At 41.2% G+C, this 22,266-nt stretch overlaps 1 protein-coding gene across 1 annotated transcript in view; it reads left to right on the forward strand.

Moving 5' to 3' along the window:
* dlg2 (discs, large homolog 2) overlaps positions 1-22,266 on the forward strand; it is a 220,597-nt gene that overhangs the window by 18,813 nt on the left and 179,518 nt on the right. The window contains exon 2 of the mRNA XM_079508565.1: positions 15,616-15,767. Coding sequence (XP_079364691.1) covers positions 15,616-15,767 — 152 coding nt within the window. The remainder of the gene's footprint in view (positions 1-15,615; positions 15,768-22,266) is intronic.

Genomic DNA, 22,266 nt, shown 5'->3' on the forward strand with positions numbered 1-22,266 from the left:
TTTATGCCCATAAATGGAGATTTATGTATCCGTCTCTCTGTGGCCCTTTATTATTATGGAGTTCTGTGTCAGGCATGCCCAAATATGGAGTGTTGTGAAGTCAGACCAGGCCAGCTCCATATATGGAGCATGGGCAGGGGCCCTGTCCAGAGCCCGGGCAAAGGCATTTTGTCTCGGTTCTGGTCTCTGGACAACCGTGGGTCCGACCGACTCGACATCGGGCACAATGATGAATTGAAAACGGTGGACCCTCTTGTAAACAAGTGTAATGCTTTAAGGTGTCGTCCATTCACAGTTAACAGTTTTTGTATTGAGTTGTGCTTGAAATGTACTGTAATTCTGCAAACTGTTAATACATACTTCAATCAATCAATCAATCAATCAATCAAACTGCACTCCCTGTGGGGTGTGGGGGTGTGAAACCCGTGTGTCGAATTTGAAGTCGGTGGGGCGAACGGTTCTCGGGTTACGTGCATTACAGACGTACACACGTACAGACAGACATAGACGTGGTGCATTTATACTGTAGATAGATAGATCTAAGCAATGTTAGATGACTGATGACGAGTAGGCCTATAAACTATGTTAGTACATGACGAGTGGAACCAACCTATGAAAAAAGTAGATTAAAGTGGGACTGCAATGGCTTTTTGAGGCATTTTATTTTTGAGAGGCGCTAGTCCCTCCTATACACAGGTTTAATGTTTGTCTTTAGTTCAATGTTTGTTTTGTAAACGCCATTGACAATGAAGGGAAAAAGGACGTCATAATGTAACTCATTAGGTCATAATGTCTCTTTATTGTTAAAGGCGTTTGTGTTGGCACCGTTTGTTCTACATAACCATTACATCACCTAATCAACATGAGTTAGACTTTAATATATTAGCGCCCCTCACTTCACACAGGTGTGATTTTTAAGTTTCAGTCTGAAATGGAAGCCTATATGTTTCTGAACCAATCAGAGCGGCCCATCCCTTAAGGCTATGGGACGTTGCACCTGCGCGTGTGGCGAGACGGCCAAGATTAAAAAGGTAGTTCTGTAATCAAAATCAGCTGTGTTTGGAGGAACGTGCAGCTATGGGAATCAAAAGGGTGAATGAAATCAATATTCATTTATATTCGTTTTTTTTAATATATATATTTTATCCCACAACCCATTTTTTCACCCAGTGTCAATTATCTAATGTAATCCTGGGCACTACACTTCCTCTGCCAACCTGGGGGGGGCAGCGGACTGACCTCATGCTTCCTTCTATGCATGAGGAGTTCTTTTCACCTGACGGGGGAATTTCCCCGGCCGGATGTAGCGTGTGGAAGGAACACGTTATTCCGACCAGTTCCTTTCCGCCCCGGCTGGCCAGGGGGAGGTAGTTTAGAGACCAGGATGTATATTAATTTATATTCATAAGAGTAGTGGTACATCATTCATCACACAGCTTTTCTTTCGCTTACAGGAAGTAATTAAAATTGGCTTTATGGACCCCCCGCAAAAAAAAGTATTGAAAAGTATTGAAATCCAATTCAAGTGAAATGTGTGTATAGTTATTGTATTTAGTTGTATTATGGTTAAACCATTGAGAGCTTCTGCCTGCCTGCCTGCCTCTCTTTTTAGGGTCCTGGGTACCCCAAAATGAAAACAAATTAGCCCAAATTTTGTTTTCGGCACCCCTCAACTTTGCTCCAGCTCGGGGGCCCTCAGCAAGGTAAATCCGGCTCTGCCGGCACCGTTAACCCGGTCGGTGCCAAATTTGGCACGCACACTCTGCCCCAAATTTTCCACAACAGCCTGTTATAGCGCCACCAGGAGGCCGACTTTTGAAAAACACATTTCTTAATATTACTCCTCCAGATTCTGTCCAAAAAAATTGCAAATCGTTACACACTATCTCTATAGTCAATTGTTCAAGACGGATCTGTCCGATATTTCATATTCCATCCTAATTTGCTAACATTGGCTTTCAAAGTTTGCAGGATTGGCCTGCAAACAGGTTTCGAACAAAAAGCCTTGAATCATGAACGCAGCGTGCAATTTACATAACATCTTTCACAGACTTTTCTACTAGGCTGAGGAATATATCCCACCCTTTTCACATTGGCCTGTTATAGCGCCACCAACAGGTGGATTTTTGCAAAACGCATTTTTGGAACAAAACACCTCAAATCATCCAATTGCCATCCAAGGCGTAAGAAGAAATGGCACCCCTTTTCACATTGGCCTATTATAGCGCCACCAGGAGGCCACAACCTGCCCTGTGCCCCGAGGGGCACTTTATCTAGTTTCTCTTCAGACATCTGTTTAGATCTAGGGGGCACGGTGGCACAGTTGGTAGTGCTGTCGCCTCACAGCTAGAAGGTCCTGGGTTCGATTTCCGCTCGGGGCGCTGTGGGTGCTGGCGGCGTGTTTCCTCTTCCACGTCATCAGTGCCCATACCCGAGGCAGGGTTGGCGAAAGGGCCTTTCTGTGTGGAGTTTGCATGTTCTCCCCGTGTCCCCTAGGGTAGGTACCCTCACAAAAAACATGCAGTAATCCTGGTCTCTAAACTGCCTCCCCCTGGCCAGCTGGGGCGCCTGATAGAGGGGAAAGGAACTGGTTGGAATAACGTGTTCCTTCCACGCGCTACGTCCAACCAGGGAAACTCCCCCCTGTCAGGTGTAAAGGAGCAACTTGGACACTCAGGCATGAAGGAAGCATGAGTTCAAGTCCGTTGCTCTCCCCATGTCCCCCATATGGGGACTAGGTTGGCGGAGGGTGTGTAGAGCCCAGGATCACATTAGATAATTGACACAGGGGTGAAAAATGTGTTACAAAATCGTGGGATAAAAATTATATATATATATTAAAAAAAAAAGAGACATCTGTTTAGATCTGCATCCGATTTCTCCTAAATGATCCAGTCAAAGTAACGTTCAGAACCAACATCAACTACTAAACCTAAGTGGTTTCAATTTGGAAATAGATTAGTGTGTCCTGTGAATGAGGGGACATTTGGAATATATATTCAACCAAATATCACCGATTGCAGCTGCAGGACATGTCAGATAATCTTTTCTTACCGTTTACCAGTTCAAGAACTGCTGCATCTCTTGTTTGCAGGAAGATCATGTAACATGGGAAAGTCAACTTTGTGCTTGTTGCCATAGAAATGCCACACAGCAAATTGTTGGATGTCTTGGTGAAGCCCAGGGCATGTTAAATATGAACTATTCTGCTACAAATTGACCTTTGTATTATTTTTGCACACTTTGCTTCATGTGTGATTTTCTTCCGTTTAGCTGAAGGTGCGTACCCATCAGTGTTGCCAAGTTTGCTTACTATAAGCGACTTTGGGCTTGTTTTCCCTGTGAAGTCGCTTATAAATATATCTTGCTACTGAAATGATGGATTATTTATATGGAGAATGGGTGAGAAGGACAGTTTGCCTTGTATCCTCGCTGTTACGTGTGTATTGGACAAGGACGGGTTGGGCAGGGACTTAGCGAAGGGCTAATTGTCGTCTGCCCTCACTTTTTATCCTTAATATGTACTTTGCTCAGCCAATCAAATCATCGCTATGGGGTGAGCAGCCTATCAAATCATCGCTAGAATTCACATGCACAGACAGCTGAGCATAGGAGGGGCTAGCGCCCCTCAAAAATAATATCGATTATTACACACTGCTCCTGTACAAGATTGGCCTCTTCTACCCTCACTATTCTTAAAGGTTTCATGGCATTCATTTTCAATTATTTTATTTATTTTTTTGTTTTTTTATGACCTCAATTACACCCACACAACTTGAACAACATTCAGTGGATTTGCTGTGGTCTAGGGTTTTCTCTGTGTGTTCTGAAGCTTTTTGAGCTACAATGAAAACAGGAAAAATCCCTCAACAGTGACATCTGCTGGCAAATTGTTATGGATTTGTGGACTCTTACATCGCAGTCCACAGGAAAATCTGAGCACTAGTTTGAGCCAGAAAATCCCAGACCACAGAAAATCTACTGAATGTTAAAAGTTCAGGTGTTTTGGGTGCAATTGAGCTCAGCAAACCTAAAATAAAAATTACAAAAAACATTTTTCTTTATGTCACGATCCGTTTAACTTGCTTCCTGAGTCATGCTGTGGCTGTGCAATTGAGGTACAGTGGATGTGTGTGCGCTGAGTCTAGACCCAATGGTGTGTGAAATAAAGATCTCACCAGTCCATTGTGTGCAAAATGGGGATATCTTCTACCATTACATAATTCCACATTTCCAATACCCTCCAACCCCATATGGATACTTATGGTCTGCAGCTGTTTAAAATAAAAAAATATCCTTTCATTCATTTTCTGAAATTTATGTAAAGAGATCGCAGTGGTTGCGTGTTTACTGTAGCTTTTACACACTAATTGATTGACTGAATTCAAGTTAACCACTTAAAGGGGCATTCCACTCATTTTCAACATTTTACTATGTCATTAATATACCTTAGAGCTGCCCCCATTCTGTGTTTCCTAGAACTAGAGGTCTGAAAAAAAATCATTAACATGGTGAAACACATCTTGATGATGTCATCAAGATGTGTTTCACCATGTTAATGATTTTTTTCATAATTACAGTTCTAGGAAACACAGAATGGGGGGACTTTTTTATTATTTCCACACAACAGCTCTAAGGTATATTAATGACATAGTAAAATGTTGAAAATGGGTGGTTTTCCCCTTTAAACCCTATACAAGACGGCAGTCCCCCAGCAGTCTATATTAGAGATGCTCCGATCGATCGGTGGCCGATTATAATCGGCCGATCGGATCGGCCGTGCAAAATTCAACGATCTGCAAATCCGATCAAAAAAGCTAAAAGCTGCGCCGTTTACATCCAAAATAATGTGTCGCCGACTTCATACTTGTAAAAAATGTCCATAATATGCTCCACAGTCCACACAGATGACATCCCAACTTCTATCTTTCCATTGGCTTTTTTTGTTTCAGTTTCACCTCGCTAAAAACATACATTCCAATGAGTTTAAAAACTCTACCGCAGCAGCAACAGTCAGCAGCTGTAGTGTGGAATGTAGAGCATTGCAGGTTGCCAGGTTGCGAGTTCCAAGCAACTGTCTGTATGAAAATGACCGCGGGTTGCCAGGTATTTTTTTATATATAAAAAATTAAATAAAAATTATAATATATTAAAAAGAAGAAAAAATAATCGGTGATCAAAAACGTGATCGGAGCATCTCTAGCCGTTACATCTCAGTCATCTTTGTATTGCCAGTTATGTTGCCCACCCTTATAGAATCGTGTCTGAGTTCCAGGTTTTGATTATGCTTGAAATCTGAGTCAAATGCAAGTGTAGACCGTGCATGTTTTCCCATTTCATCACAACTGATCAGTGTAGGTGCTTTAATTCCTTAAGGGAAGTGCAAGGGGGTGATTTATTGCTAATAACCGGTACCTTATGTGTGTGGAGAGAGAAGGACGGATTAGTGGGCACCGCAAGGCTAATTTATATTATACTTTGTTGCACAACCGTCATTGGCTTTCTTCAAGCCAATGAAGCCATGCGGCCGTGCACCGAAGTATAAATTAGCCCTTAGTCACCGTGGAGGAGGGCTATCTATGGAGGGGGATGCAGTCGGAATAATCACTCCCCAGAGAAGAGGCAGGGTACAGGCATGATGATCACTGCAAGCCCCAGCCCACTCCACCCACTCGTTACGTAAGCACGGAGAAAGCAGCCCTGCATAGTGACTGTGTGTGTGTGTGTGTGTGTGTGTGTGTGTGTGTGTGTGTGTGTGTGTGTGTGTGTGTGTGTGTGTGTGTGTGTGTGTGTGTGTGTGTGTGTGTGTGTGTGTGTGTGTGTGTGTGTGTGTGTGTGTGTGTGTGAGAATTAATTGTGTAAGTGGGTGTTTTTGCTTGTTAGAGGAAGCTACTGTATGGTGGGAAGCAACTAGGTGCATTCACTGTACTGTGTGTAAGTACGGTTTTGAGGTACTTTACTTGAGTATTTACTTTTTTTCACTCCAATACATTGTACCTTTTAATAATCCACTGCAGTCATTTGACAGATTTAGTTACTAGTTACTTTGTAGATTTAGATTACAAAAAAACATAAACCAATTAAGCCTTATTTTATGCTTTGGCTATTCAAAAATAGGCGATCTACATGTATTATTAATGTCCGAATGCTATATAGAGTCTGGAAATACACCTCTCGAAATCCAAGCTTATTTTTTACTTCCATTTCTGCTAAGCAGCAAGCTATATATGAATATAAATTTGCACGACTGTAAAGACGAAACGGAAGTGGGGGAGGCTTCACTTCAGCTTTATATTTTACTCATGATCAGAGCTTCCGTGCTCCAGACTGTATGACGGAAGCATTTGAAAATTGCGAGAGGCAACGGTCTGGCAACGCGAGACTATAGGCCTGTTATAAAAGTAAAACAGATTTTAATAATAAAAATCACACCCGTGTGAACTGAGTGGTGTAAGGTCTTATATAGACTGATCAGCTGTGGTCTGACGTAATGTCTGACGTAATGAAATCACACCCGTGTGAACTGGGTGACCATAGCAACCGTGCTCATTTTTTGAGCACAGACAGACAGACTAACAAAGCCAGTTGTAGGAGTGGTTTACACCACTCAAAAAATACATATATATTATATAGCCTATATAAATATTCTTTTACTTTTATACTGTAAGTATATTTTGATGTCAATACTTTTGCGATATTTTTACTCTGGTGATTGTTTGAATACACGCCTTTTACTTACTAGTATTATTTATATTGTGGTATTGCTACTTTTACTTAAGTAAACATAATAATGGGAGTACTTCTTCCAACACAGAGAATGTTGGAGCGTTTGTCTCAGAGGATGCAAATATCCTCACATCCACTGCAGGGTTGCCGTGGAAACCTGGGGCAGGGAAGCATGCAATCAGCTAATGTCGTATTATTGGATAAAAAATAAAAGAGAAATAATGGAAACTGAAACAATAGTTGATAAACGGAAGTTACAGTAAAATGTATTTTTACTATGTATTTAGTTAAAAGCCTAATGTATATGTATGACCGCGTCGCTCAAGGACCTATTTTTCCAACTGGAAAACCTGAGGCAGTGCATTGCATCATGATGTGTCAGGTTATTTTTGTTTTAACCAAACTATGACATCTGTGTGAGACACAACAGGCTTTGTAACTGATCACTACCATTTAGATTTACAATGTAGACGTTTAGCAGACGCTCTTATTACACAGACTTACAAAGTGCAAGAAGATCGTAGTAAATGGAATGAATTAAATTAATCATGCTCGAGTAGAGAGCAAGTGCAAAGAAAACGATTAACAACACTTGCTGTGCCCATTTTGTTGATCAGTAATCGTGTTGTGAACTTGTTACAGTACACGTGCGGGACAGGGGAAAATACAGAGGAGATTGTAATTTTTTGGTCATTGTATGTCATGATAAGGCTTATGGATTAACGGATAATGCTTGTGGATTAACAGATACTTTCACTGTTAATACTGACTAAATGATGTTTAACCTTTAGTTAATATTTTAGCCAGTTTATAGTTTGCTATGTACATTGCACAGATTCATACATCAGTGCAACCTCCATACATTACAATACATGCACCACATACACAACACAAATCTTGCCACCACCATGACTTATTTTGCTACTGTCAAGTGTGAGCATTTTATATTTAAGTATAGTACCTAATGCAGTCTGGCCAGCTCATTTTAAATGCCAATTACACCCAACATTTTATATTAAAAAGTTCCAAGTCAACCTGTAACTAGCTAGATTATTGCTCTGTTAACACGTGCATGATTGTCCCCACACCCACCAATTTTCCTCACCAGGTCTGCTTAAATAATTCATCACTTCCCTATGACAAAAATTAATTGCATGAAGATAAGAGTTTAAACATAAGCTGGCAGTTTAGATTAAACATCTCCTTTGTCTCTGTGCTTCCTTTCTTGTTCTTCTGTTTGGTGGAGGCAGGCTCATTCTTTCTTGCGTAGGAGCGCATACAAAGTGAAAGTGATGTTGAAGCAACACAGCCAGTGTTGCTGTGTCCTGTGCATTGAAATGAATGTATAGAACGGACCTTTCCATTCATAGCAACTCTGGGATTTTGTGTCAAACACAGAAGAGGAAGTAATCAATTCATGGAGGACTCTGTGATGTTTGTTCCATTATGAAGATACATATGTTTATAGCGATTTGTTCTCAACCTTTTTGAGGTCTGAACCATTAGCGTATTTTCAAGCCACGCACCCCACCTCCCCACAACAATAATATTATGTACTGCTGGCTGGGCTGTAAATTCAGACTCATCAAAGTTCTGTCAACTACTAGAGCAAAAATTAGGATTGAAGGAGCTGCATTGGAGTCAGAAAACCTGAAGGTAACATAATTGAACATTCAGTACAGTTGCATTGCATCATGGCTACTTGATGTGTTCACATAAACACACCCATGTGTCTAACTCTGCTTAACTGACCTTGTTTAGAGTTTTCCTGGCCTGCCCTAGGTCTACCTCTTGAATCCAATGAGGGGGTCCCAAGATTTCCAACACAAATTATGTTAAGCGTAAGAACATAACTTAACATGTTGAGCTCAGGGGGGCTTTCACATGCATGCCAAGTGTATTAAATACCATGCCAGCTGCCACCCCTAAAGCTGCACAGCAGTGCCACGCAACATACAGTAGAGAGCCAAGTACCATGAGCATATAAGAAAGCATAAATCAGTACAAAGGTCTTAATTGGTAAATGGTCTGCATTTCTGTAGTGGCTTTTGTCCAAACCTCTTAACAGTCACCCATTCATACACAGATGGCAGAGGCAACCAGGCCAGGACACCAACCTAGTCATCGGGAACAGTATGGGGTTCAGTGTCTTACTCAAGGACACTTTGACACCAAACCAGGACATGAACCGGGAACCGTCCAGCTCTATAATAGCTTACTGAGCCACTGCCGGTCTTCATGCACTATATGGCCTTTATTCCTTTTAGTGTGAAGTTTTACACTGGCCCATATCAAAATTAATACATATCGCCATGAATACAGCCTGCGCCTGGTGTGCAAAACCCCTAGATATCTAGTCTGTGAATGGCAGCTTAACTGGTTCATCTGTAGAGGGAAAAAGTGGAATCTCGCTTCTATTGAGAGTGGTGAGTCGTGGTAGATTGCTGGCAGCGTTAAGCACATTAGCCAAGGCAGGGGCTGAATTAGAAATCAGCTGTGGAGTGTACGGCCATTGTCTCTATTGGAGGGAACTGGCGGTCTGTGTATGTCTGGGGATTATAGGCTTGCTGCTAGCCTGCCATGGGGCATCTGGTGCACAGGCAGCTCACTGTTTCACAGGACTCTAGCAACACTGCAACATGACCAGTGAAACCAGGGCATCTTTACCATACTGTAAGTTCCTATACTGACTCACTTCTTGGACCAATTGTTATATTGTGCACTTGTGGAACAGTGGTTGATGTTATGGTATTCAAGATCTGATGTGTAGTCACTGAAAATGGCGGTGACATAGATTTTAATATAAACTGGGTGAGAAGTTAATAATATAGTTTGTTAATGTGAGATTTATTTTCAACAGTTTATAGTTTGGTTTATATTATAACTAGCGTGCTGATAACATGGGCATTGTAAGCAAGTATTGAATTATAATTATCAATTGAATGTCAACCTACCAAAATGCTGGGACATTATTATGACAATAAACCATCATGCAGTACTTGTTTGTACTGCATGATGCAGCCTTTGTAACACAAATGTACATGAATAAAACTAGTTAAAAAGTTTGTTTTTTAGTTTTTAGTTTTTTACTTTAGTCCTTGTAAAGAGACATCAATGATCGTGGTGCTACAGAGTGAATGCTAAATAGCTTGTTGTTATTAACACCTATTTAAATGTAAATGTCCTTTCTCCTTGGAGACAGGACTCGGGACTGCCATGGCAGAACACTTATAATGGGGTTGGTTTCTTTGGCAGATCTTGGTATCCTTTCTATAGATGTGGGCGCTTTTTAATAACTCTGGTGTGTCTCTGGTGTCTGCTGTCAATGTTGAGTTACACAATGACGAGGCTTAATGGTAAACATTGTGATGACGTATAAACAGATGTTGGCTCTATAGCACATGAGCAGATTCTATTTCTAATGCAGTGGGGCTTTTATGCTGCAGTGACTCATGCTTTGATTCTGTGTGATCATGGTACCAGGTAAAATGTTTGCAGTTTTTCCAAAAGAGTCACTGATGTAGTGTGACCTCTTAGTTTATGTTCGGTGTAAAGCATGCATTTTCATTCAGGTTTCACTATTTGATCCGTGCTGCAAGAGAGAGATATTCTTGTTCGATGTATTCATTTGACATAATGGTACATCATTTGCATTTTTGACACATCCTCGGGATGACTTTTCCTAAACAGATGCTCAGCATCAGATGTTTGTCTTTAAAAGTCATAATTGTCCCCTGGGAATTATCATGGGGAACTTGTTGATTTTCTTGAAAACCAACCAGATTTCATACACACACACAATGCTGTGGTATCAGTAGTGAAAACAACAGAGCACATCCTGCAATGATGAGTCAACAGATAATTACTGTAATTAAAAAGTAGGATAAAAATAGGCCTTTCTGTTTTACCTCCTTACTTCTACTTACTACTACTTAAAACATTCTATATATTTTTTTTTGTGAGATTGTATGACGCGTAAAAGTGTTTTTGTGAATGAATCTTGTTGGTTGTCAAAAAATTCCACCCGTGGTGTGAAGTGAGGGGCGCTCTTATCATCGTACATCATCCATTCATTGTCAATGGGAATTTAATCTTTGTGTAGGACAAAAATAGCTGATTTGCTCATCTACAAATGACGTAAATTCTCCATTCATTGTCAATGGGAATTGAATCTTTGTGTACAACAAAAATTGCCAATTTGCTCGTCCACAATCCACATTGCGCCTTATTCAGGGTGTAGTGCTACACCCCATGTATTGGCTCAATGTAAACATGAAGCTGTATATAAACATAGACCAAGTGAAATTACTTGGTCTGTTTGATTTATTGTCTTTCCTGTAACTGTGGTGCAAATTGTAACCGGGCGCAGATCTTGCCCTAACAGCCGAATTGTCTTCCAGGGACTTTTGTCCCTCTTCAGCACTAGTACCTTCAGTAGTATAGAGTACTCCTACTTTCTCCAGACTTTGCCTGTGTGGCTGCCATTGTCCCTTTCTGCATCCCCAGAGATACAATTAGGCTTTCACTGGGTCTCTTCTGTCTATTAAATTGGAGTAGGTACTGGGCGGTGTAGGTACAGGTCACGTCTCCTGTGTCACCCCCAGTAGCAAGACATTTGGTTTCCTAAGGTTAACTCTGTTAGGCTGCAATCCTACTGTATGCTGCTCAGCGGGCCATACCTTCCATCTTTCATTTTGCATGGTATCGTCGTAGCATCTCAGTTCATAGGTTTATTATCCCACAAATCATACTGGACAAGAACACAAGAGTGGGAAACAATTAGTAAACAACACTGTTGTTGGAATAATACATTATCTTTGTCTATAATATCAATGATGGAGCCATTCTTTTAGCATTTTCCCAAATCGCATCCCCAATATAGTCATTGTCAATTCTGTATGTGCACTGCAGCGCTGTGGTCCCGGTCACTACCAACTGTAGTGACTGTAGATGACCACATGCTTCCTCTGATACTTGCCACTGTCACCAGCCACGTCTTTTCACCCAACATGGAAAGGTTTCCTTAGACTCTAAGGAGCCATAGAGCTGCCATTGAGCCCCATTATACATTTCTCAAATTTGAAAGCACTATATTTCTAAAACTATGAAACATTTCAAAGATTTATTTTCAGGCAAACCGTAAGATGAACCTAAAAAGGTTTGAATGGGGTTTCTATAGTGTAAGTATGTAGGACTAGTAGCATGCCAAAGTTTGTGCTATTGCCATTGAGAATGCATTGGGCGTTTAAGTTAAATAACTCCGAAACTACAAATCATTTCAAAGTAAAAAGTTCCAGCATGTGTCTCCACAGTAAGCTGAATTATAAAAAGTGTGAATGGAGTTTCTAGGTGAAAGTGCTTTTTTGACGTGCCAATATCTGCCATTGAGCCCCATTGTGAATTTCTCAAATTTTAAAGCACTATATTTCTAAAACTATGAAACATTTCAAAGATTTCTTTTCAGGCAAACATGTCCACCGTAAGATGAACCTAAAAAGGTTTGAATGGGGTTTCTATAGTGTAAGTATGTAGGACTAGTAGCATGCCAAAGTTTGTGCTATTGCCATTGAGAATGCATTGGGCGTTTAAGTTAAATAACTCCGAAACTACAAATCATTTCAAAGTAAAAAGTTCCAGCATGTGTCTCCACAGTAAGCTGAATTATAAAAAGTGTGAATGGAGTTTCTAGGTGAAAGTGCTTTTTTGACGTGCCAATATCTGCCATTGAGCCCCATTGTGAATTTCTCAAATTTTAAAGCACTATATTTCTAAAACTATGAAACATTTCAAAGATTTCTTTTCAGGCAAACATGTCCACCGTAAGATGAACCTAAAAAGGTTTGAATGGGGTTTCTATAGTGTAAGTATGTAGGACTAGTAGCATGCCAAAGTTTGTGCTATTGCCATTGAGAATGCATTGGGCGTTTAAGTTAAATAACTCAGAAACTACAAATCATTTCAAAGTAAAAAGTTCCAGCATGTGTCTCCACAGTAAGCTGAATTATAAAAAGTGTGAATGGAGTTTCTAGGTGAAAGTGCTTTTTTGACGTGCCAATATCTGCCATTGAGCCCCATTGTGAATTTCTCAAATTTTAAAGCACTATATTTCTAAAACTATAAAACATTTCAAAGATTTCTTTTCAGGCAAACATGTCCACCTTAAGCTGAACCTAAATAGGTTTGAATGGGGTTTCTAGGTGTAAGTATAGGACTAGTAGCATGGCAAAGTTTGTGCTATTGCCATTGAGAATGCATTGGGCGTTTAAGTTAAATACGGGGGGGACATATTTTGACAGCAGAAACTGCCTGTCATAATTTCTCCCCCCTCCCTATTCCAAAGCTCCCCCAGGTACATTATATATTTAAACTATTTTCAGCAATGGTACACTTATTTTTTTAGTGGGTAGATCTTGTTGAGCTGGTCATTTTGAAAGTAGATCTCACATAAATGTTTTTTTTTTTTTTTTAGGGAAAGGGCCCCCCCCCACACACACACATAAGGGCATGTGGGGGGGATTTGATGTGGGGGGCCAATAAGGGCTTATGTGGGGGGCAAATAAGGGCTTATATGGGGGGCCAATAAGGGCTTGTGTGGGGGGGCAATAAGGGCTTGTGGTGGGGGGCCAATAAGGGCTTGTGTGGGGGGCCAATAAGTGCCATTGGCCCTTCAAGACAAACATTTGACAAGTAATGATAATTCCACTATCATAATGAATTATCTTTTAATCTGCCATCAGTCAGTTTTAGTTTCAGACTAATGAGAACATATTGCTTATTTTACTGTCCAATGAGATGAAATGGCACAAGGGACGGACTCCACAAAAAGACCACCCCAAAAATCGGCGCACGCTGCGCGCGCGCACATGTGCCCTTTTCTGGAGTTTGAGCCCCTGCCCCCTCAGTGCTCTCTGCACGGCCCTGGGTGTAAGTATAGGACTAGTAGCATGCCAAAGTTTGTGCTATTGCCATTGAGAATGCATTGGGTGTTTAAGTTAAATACGGGGGGGGAGACATATTTTGACAGCAGAAACTGCCTGTCATAATTTTTTCCCCCTCCCTATTCCAAAGCCCCCCCAGGTACATTATATATTTAAACTATTTTCAGCAATTGTACACTTATTTTTTCAGTGGGTAGATCTTGTTGAGCTGGTCATTTTGAAAGTAGATCTCACGTCATAAATGTGTGGGCACCCCTGCCTTAGAGAGTAAAGGCCTATTCATAGTCTGGATTTTCGGTGGTGAGGTGACCACCGGAGCTGAAATAACGTTGAGCGGTGGTGAGTAAAAACAGAGAGAAGGGCTGGAGCGGTGGCGATGGTTTGCTCTTCACCGCGGCTCGTGACGTCATGTTGTAGTTCGGTGGTCACCTAACCACCGAAAATCCAGACTATGTATGAGCCTTAACACGCACAGGTTTATGCTATCTCCCCAAGATCCCCTCCCCGCTGAATAGCAACTCAACTCTCCACCAGCTTCCAACTGGCAAACATTGAAAGTTTTTCCTCGCAACCATATTGACATCATAAAGTGTTGCACACGGGGGTCATCAGCATGCAGGCTTGTGACGGAATCTTGTTTTGCCACGGACATACAAAATGAGTCAATATTATTATTATTATTATGGTCAATATTAGTCCCATAAATACTAAATGTATAGTCCAGTAGACACGATGAAGAACACTGTGTTCTTATAGCTGTGTTAAAGAGAGGAGAGTGGTTTGACCTCAACCCTTTGTACTTTATTTTATTAAGATAGTGGAAAGCTAAGAGGGAAGGCATAGATGGAGCAATTTGTAACAAAAAGCAGTTTTAAAAGTCAAGTGTATTTTTGTCTCCACCAGCCGAACGCATGGGGAGAGTATGTTTTGCACTCCGTCCGTGTGTGTGTGTGTGTGTGTGTGTGTCTGTGTGTCCGTCTGTCTGCGGACAGCTAATCTCCGGTCGATGCCAAACTGTGCACACACACTCCCTAGACACCAATGACGAACCTCTGCCCCAAATCTTCCACCATGAAGCCGGACACATTTCTTATATTGCTCGTACACATTTTATCCATACATCACGCAAATCGGTATACACTATCTTTATAGTCATGTGATCAACACAGACCTGTCCGCTTCCCCATATTCCATCCCCATTGGCTAAGATTGCAAAAGTTTGCAGGATTGGTCAATTTTGAACAAAATGCTTCAAATCTGGAACACAGCGGGCGATTTCCGTGCAATTCTGCACACATATTCCCACTTGGCAGAGGAAGAAATGCCACTTGAATTCAGCCTCATGGTGGTGCTATAACAGGCCTATTCATGTTTTCACCGGTTATAACTGCACCGATCTGTGTACAACATATTGTATGCACATTACTAAATATTATGATTTCACTGTGGGCGGCTGTGGCTCAGTAGATAGAGCAGGTCGTCCAATGATCCCTGGGTCGGCGGTTCGAATCCCGGCTCTTCCTGTCCACATGTCGAAGTGTCCTTGGGAAGACACTGAACCCTACATTGCCTCCATTGAGTTTGGTACCTCCGTTTGGTACCTGGTTTAACAAGGTTTAGATACAGTGTCTTTATTAGAGTGTTAATATCAATGGGCAGTGTTAATGTGAATGGGCAATTTGGAAACCAAGCTCTCATCATGTTACATGTAACTATGGTATGTTATGGTAAATCAGGTCATTCATGTGCATGAATGGTTCAAGGCTGTGGCGTTTCTGGGTGTAGTGACATTCCCCTTAGGATCTGCCGTGGACCGGTGGTAACATATCTTGCTCATGTGTTGCCACAGTGAGCCCTGTGATTGGCTACTTACTGTCAAGTCAAACGCTTTGTGTTTGTTTACGTAAGAAATAAAAAATGTGATAACTGTTGGTGGATGGTGTTTTCCCAGATATCCAGGAATTTTATGAGGTGACACTGCTCAACACTAAGAAGAGCTGTGAGCAGAAGCTGGAGGAGGTCAACCACATGGCCAACAAGTGGGAGAAGAGTGTTTCCTTGCCCAGCCCTGAGCTGGCACAATCTGCCTGTCCCCCTGAGGAGGTGAGTCTACTGGCGTGCATGCCCTTGTCAACCACACCATCAATGACAACCAGTCAGGCACGAGCTCAAAGAGGCTCTTAATCTGAACAGATCTCCTCTGGCATCCTACCTCATTTTTGTGGTGCTTCGGGTGCTCGGTTGGCGCAGGGGGAAGATCTTGTTCACATCACAGAGATTCAGGGTTTGAATCCTCCGCTGCAACCTGTGGCTTGGCAAGGTGTCTATATACTGGCACAATTGGCCATGGTGCAGTCTGTCGCTGCACCGGTTACTCCTGCAGGTTAGGCAGGGTGCCTGTCAGCAGGGGATACTTAACTGTGGAGTAAGGTGTTCCCCTGCTCACGAAGTGTGTGGGGAATTCCGGAATTGCCATAACAACTAAATTGGGAGAAAAAAGGTGGAAATAATTGTCTACTCTAAATGAGAAAAAAAAATCAAAATCAAAATAATTGTGGTGCTTCAAAGCATTTGCTTCGTTGGGGAGATTATGATGTGAGAAACGTTACTTTAATTGGCTCCCCTAACGAAATGTAAGCAAACCACCTCATAATTGGAAGGGTTTTTTCATGGTGAGGTTGCCTGTGATTCATTGCTGATGCAAAGTATGTTTAGTCGTCATGCCAATGAATTCCTCCCTGCTGTTGCGTCCTACTGACTCACCTTCCAGTGAGGAGTCCCCACCAGGAGGACGTAGAGCCTTTGCCCTACTCCTCCCGCCCAACACTTCCTGCTGACAGGCGCCGCCACATCCCGTAGGAATACGTGTAATGATATCACCATCCCTGCCTGGTTTTCCTCCCCAAACACGGGCGAATTGTGTTCGTATAGACGCTGGACAAAGCTGGATGCACACGGTGGATTCGAACCCACAACCTCTGCTGTGGAGGGTAGCTACTTTACCACTGCACCACCCAAGCACTGACTGTAGCCCTTTCAAATATTGCAGATATATTCATGATTATTCATTAAAACTGAAGGCGGAAGAAGATACCTTTTAGGCTAAAATAAGTTGTGTTGCAATTTGTGTGAGGTGAAGCTACACAAAAACACTGAATATTTTCAGGTGATAATACACTAATGAAAACACATTTATGAATATTACATAACGTCATTAAAGGCTGATAGCTGAGACTAAGCTAACACTTTGGAAGGGTTATCATGTTGAAATATATCTAGAAAATGTCACAATACCAAACTAGAATTCGGCACCTTGAGTGATACCACTTAGTGCCTGCCTGGGCTCATGGATTACGGAAGCCTGATACATGCTGTACTATACCCTGAATATACACACCGATCTACCAGAGAGTACCAGAAGTCAGCATTGGTCATGGTTCCTTAAACACACCTATTAACTTGGAACATCTTACTTTTTACACAATTCATGCTGCACTGTCACTGAAATGCTGTTGTAAAATTGACAATGAACATAATACAATGGAAGCTATCTGGACGGTAAAAGAAAAAGACACCCACTCTTATTCTAAAGTTGTTCACTTGGCAGACAGAAAGAGAAGGGGGGAACAGAGCAGATAAAGGAGGTGATGCATGTGTGCCTGTCAGTGTGGGGACATTCTAATTAAAGGGAATGAATAGAGCGTGCTGCTGAAGAGGTGAGGGCCATGAAACACTGAAATATCAAGAAAGATGAATCCAAAAGAAGCTGCTATTCCAAGAAAACATGCCTACTGAAGATCATGTGACTTTATATGCACTTTTTAATTGGGACTGTTTAACCCACTTTGCTCTGGTAGAAGATATGAGTGAGTACGGTATAATAATAATGTCCAATATAACTGTTGAAACTGTACTCTCGGCTAGATAGAAATAGTAATACAATTTAAAAAAAGCTCAAAACATTACATTAAAGGAAAAGGTAGTCTGGTGTTTGTTTGTTTTTTACGGTAGATACCGGTATATGGCCTATATATATATATATTGGTGTAATGTCATCATGTCAATGAAACACACACACACACACACACACACACACACACACACACACACACACACACACACACATGCGTATATATAATAGTGAGCAATAACCAGGGGTGCACACTATTATTTTGGGCTAGTACTCAAAGGAGCACCTGCCCATATAGTTTGGTGCGCACAGCGGGGGGGGGGGGTTACAGACGTTCGCATCCTGCCACAACGTTATGCTGCTTTCAGATGCAACAGATATAAAGCTACACTAGTACACCTAGTCACAGACAGTGTCGTCGTTAAGCAGCAGTAAGGTCCCACTGGCAGCACCTGTCCGTTTATCTCTAGCACAACCACAAACGTCCAACACATATACAATGAATTACTCGCCTAATGCTGCCTGCAGGTTCCATGTTTAATTCCAGCGTGTGTAACCTACATTGTTTAAGTGAGTTTAAGTTTTCATATTGTAAATATGGTCGCTAACGTGGTTTAGCGACTAGCACTTTGACAGCTCATCCATCGTAGCTTGTTTACAAGTGAAACGGACTTCCTGTGCAGAAACTGCCTCATCAAAATAAGAGCCACTTGTAATGATTAGTCAACACTAGTTTTATTTCTAAGTCTACTTACAGGACGTTAACATCTAATTTGAGTTCCTTTTGAATGCCTGTCAGCATTCTCTAAATCCCTGTCTCTCAGCTGGTGCGCAAATGCGCCTCCATGCCTATGATCTACCGCGCACCAAACGTTTTGACGACGCATGCCAGTGCGGTGCACCGCTTGTGTGCACCCCTGGCAATAACCTTTAAAGGTCAGGTCTTTGGAAAAGTTGAATTTAGCTTTTGTGGTGATCTTACAGTGTCGAGAATTTCTGAGAAGTAAACATTTAATATCCCTTATAAAAGTATATTTTGGGCTCCATCGTACGCCATTCTTTATCCATAAGTAATAAACATTTTCCGTGAATTATGCATAGGAGCTTCCACTGTGCGTAAACGTTATGTTGCGGCCACACAACCCACTATTCATTTTGCCGACACCTGTATTTGCGGGTGGAGGTGTGTCTGCAGGCGTGTCGATGCGCTTTCCCTATATTTGCTATCTTATGCACACAGGTTTAGGACAACGGAAAGTGCCTTTTCAAACCACGCGTAATGCCAATCCGTTTGATAAAAGAATGCGCTCCTCAGATGGTGTGACCTGAGTTGGAGCTGCCTCGGCTTGATGTATGATGCTCGATGGGTGTCATTTCCAATGTGATTTCGCCATAGTTCAGTGCAAGTCTATTTAATTAATCGGATTTCCCGAACTTCCGTTTTCGCTTGATACCGTTTCATAGAGAGGCAGTATACTTGCGACCAAATGAAAGACCGAAATTTACAGATTGAGCGAGCTGTGAGTCAATGAAATGACATGTGTTTTGGTGCATTTCTGTGCGGTGGAGAGAAAAGAAAAATAAACAACACGGGAGGGGGGGGGGGGGGGGGGCAGCATAACTTAGCTGTGTTGGTCGTGGAGTGGATGGCAGAATAGTGAGATACTGGACACAAAACAACCCTCTGTATCTAAAATAAATGTATTCCAGGCAGCGCTGTTGCTCTTCCATAAGGCAAGATCCAGGGCATAATGGTTTATGGATAATAGATCTCTTAAAGGGAATGGAACCTGGCACACTGATTGGATTAAGTTGCGTAACGCCCAAACCACACCTATGCATAATGTAATGCAACTTGAGCCTTACTCAAGTTAAAATCACTCATAATTTTGTCTGATTTCTTGTCTTGCCTCATTTTTGTATATTATGTTTGAACATCCACTACAGTTTCTGCATTCACAACAGTTTCCTGACTCTCCTCATTCAGAATTTAAATGTTCATGGGTTGGGACCGTGCGTGCATGCATTCTTCCTGCGGCTTAACCTGCATGATATGTGACCTGATGCTGAAATGGACAGCGGTTGTCTCTGATGCTTCATCTTCAAATGCATGTGCATTGTTCTTGACAACCTGGTGTATGTTGAATTGTCTATGACAGTTCCACACAGAACTTGGCAATAGGCTACTTCTGTGAAACAGAGCAGCTCTGAGAGAGAGAAACAGTGAGCTTACTTCTGTAAAGAGCAGCTTCTTATAATTAAACATGTAGGCTACATAGCAGACACTCTCAAGGGTGGAGTAAGCGCCATGAACCTTTGTCAACCAACAACAAAGTGGTTGAGAAATTAGAATATCAAGTAGCATACGTGGCATCTATTGGAATAGCATACACACCACCTGTTTAAGTAAACAACATATTAGCATACTAACAGAACACTTTTCTATTAACATTGTTATTGAGAAGAAGTGCAGACACAGATAATAGATGCAGTAAAACGGTAAAACAAACAAACAGCATAAAGATTCATCCTGTGTCCCCACAATTCTTAGTTCTCTTTATCAGAGGGAGAGAGTGAAGAAGCTACCGTTGCATGTGTGACTGCTGACAACCTCATTAGCGTGTTGTCTTCTAAAATCCATCCTATTTACGCCTACAAGCTTCAGAAATATATTTCTCACACAAATTGGGCAATGCCACAGCATTTACAGACAATGAAATCCGAGGCTCATTAAGATTTGCCAAAAACTCAGACAAGCCAAAACTGAAACCCTTTTGACTTTGTGCAACATCATGCATCATCATTGTGTCTTTCATCTGTGCTAGGCACAGACCAGTTCAACCAGTTCATTATGTGTTTTGTATCTGAATTAATACAAGTTGTTCTCGTCAGATAAGCAGCAGAGGATTGAATTCCATGTCTAAGTAATGTAACATTAAAGTTTACCCAGATTTGTATATGTAACAGACAGTTACTTTATCAGTGAAACATGAGTCTGTATTTTTCATCTATTGAAGTATCATACTTACCTTCTGGCTAACACTAAACAACATTAGCATGTATGTACTTATCTATTGCATTACTGTTGTTTATTACGGATCATTAGTCATTATTTAAGACTATTGTTCCTGGGGTCCACAAAAAAGACAAGACAAGAAATTATGAATTATTAAGAAATCCAGTATGAGACAATATATTATACAAAATAAAACAAAGGAAAGAAAAATAATAAAGACGAAATAAAACGAGGAAAAGAGAAAGACAAATCAAACTGAGTCAACCTAATTTCTTTACTGATAATGGCTTATTTTAGTTTATTTTTTAACTTGGATTTAATGCAATTAGATATGGGGGAGCCTATTCCAATATTCTTATCAACAAATCCTATCAGAGGGAAAGAGTAAAGGAAACAGCACCCACAGTACATATGCATATGACTGCTGACAACCTCATTAGCTTTTTGTCTTCTAAACCTTTCTGTCTATGTCTAGTACTGTATGTCTACAATTGCTTTGGAAGCATTCCTCATTAAATTGGGCAACGCTACAGTATTAACAGATTTTGTAAGCCAAGACTCAATTGGCAACCCCCCCCCAAAAAGTCAATTTTATTTTCTGTAACAGAATCATTATTCTCTTTCATCTTGACATGGATGAATCCAACCAGTTCATTATGTGTATATCATGTATTTTGTATCTGAATGAATACAAATATCACTCATCTGATGGAACGGTAAATGATCCAATACCATTTACACGTTTATGTAATGTAACATTAAAGTTGGCTCTGTTTTGACAGTTCATTTCTCAGTCACAATTCTCAGTCAGACTTTATTCATTATTTTTGTTGGAACATGTTTTTTGCCATTTTACTTAGCATTGTACCAGTCAGCTTTATAAGCTGCTAGTAATCCTATTCATCTACAGTCAAACGTGTCTCTTTCTATCGGCTTCTTTTTCAAAAGTATAAAAAAACAACCGCCGCTAAACCATTGGCAAGTGTGCACTCACTGTAGGGTTGGGTGACGATACGAATACATCGGCAATCGTGGATTGGATGAGTCTATCACCGAATATTAGATTTATTTTTTATTTTTTTATTTTGCAAAATAATATGTTGCCCAATTAAAGTACAGTGAAATAATGTAAGTGTGAGCAAAATGCGAATCAATGAAGTCGGGGGTGGGAAAAAAATACAAAAAAAGAGAGAAAAGGAAAAGACGGAGTGACAAATCGTTAGCAACAAGCTAAGCTAACAGGCTGGTGGTGGTGTTAGCTTAGCTTGTTGCACTGATTGAACTTCACTTCATCTCCGCCTGTAATCTAGGTTATTTTGTTATTGACAACGTGAACGAACCGCACTGCAGAAACAGACAGATCTACAAGCTCTCAACGCGTTGCGAACAGTGCTGCATAGGCGGGCGGGTCTGTGGGTTCTCAATGTGTTGCTGACGCGGTGTGTTGAGAGCTTGATGGATCTGCCTTTTTTCGACTCGCGACCCGCTGTAAACTGGAATCACATTGCACTAATATATCGTCCATTGGCGATTTTGGGCCAGACGATGGGCGATAGGAACATTTTGGTATATTGCTCAACCTTAGTGCACTGTGCACATAAAAAAAACAACCTCTAAACCATTGGCAAGTGTGCACTGTGCATATTTATACAATTACATATGTATGCATTCAAACA

The sequence above is a fragment of the Electrona antarctica genome (genome assembly GCF_951216825.1).
Source record: "Electrona antarctica genome assembly, chromosome: 8".
In the NCBI taxonomy this organism is placed as follows: domain Eukaryota; kingdom Metazoa; phylum Chordata; class Actinopteri; order Myctophiformes; family Myctophidae; genus Electrona; species Electrona antarctica.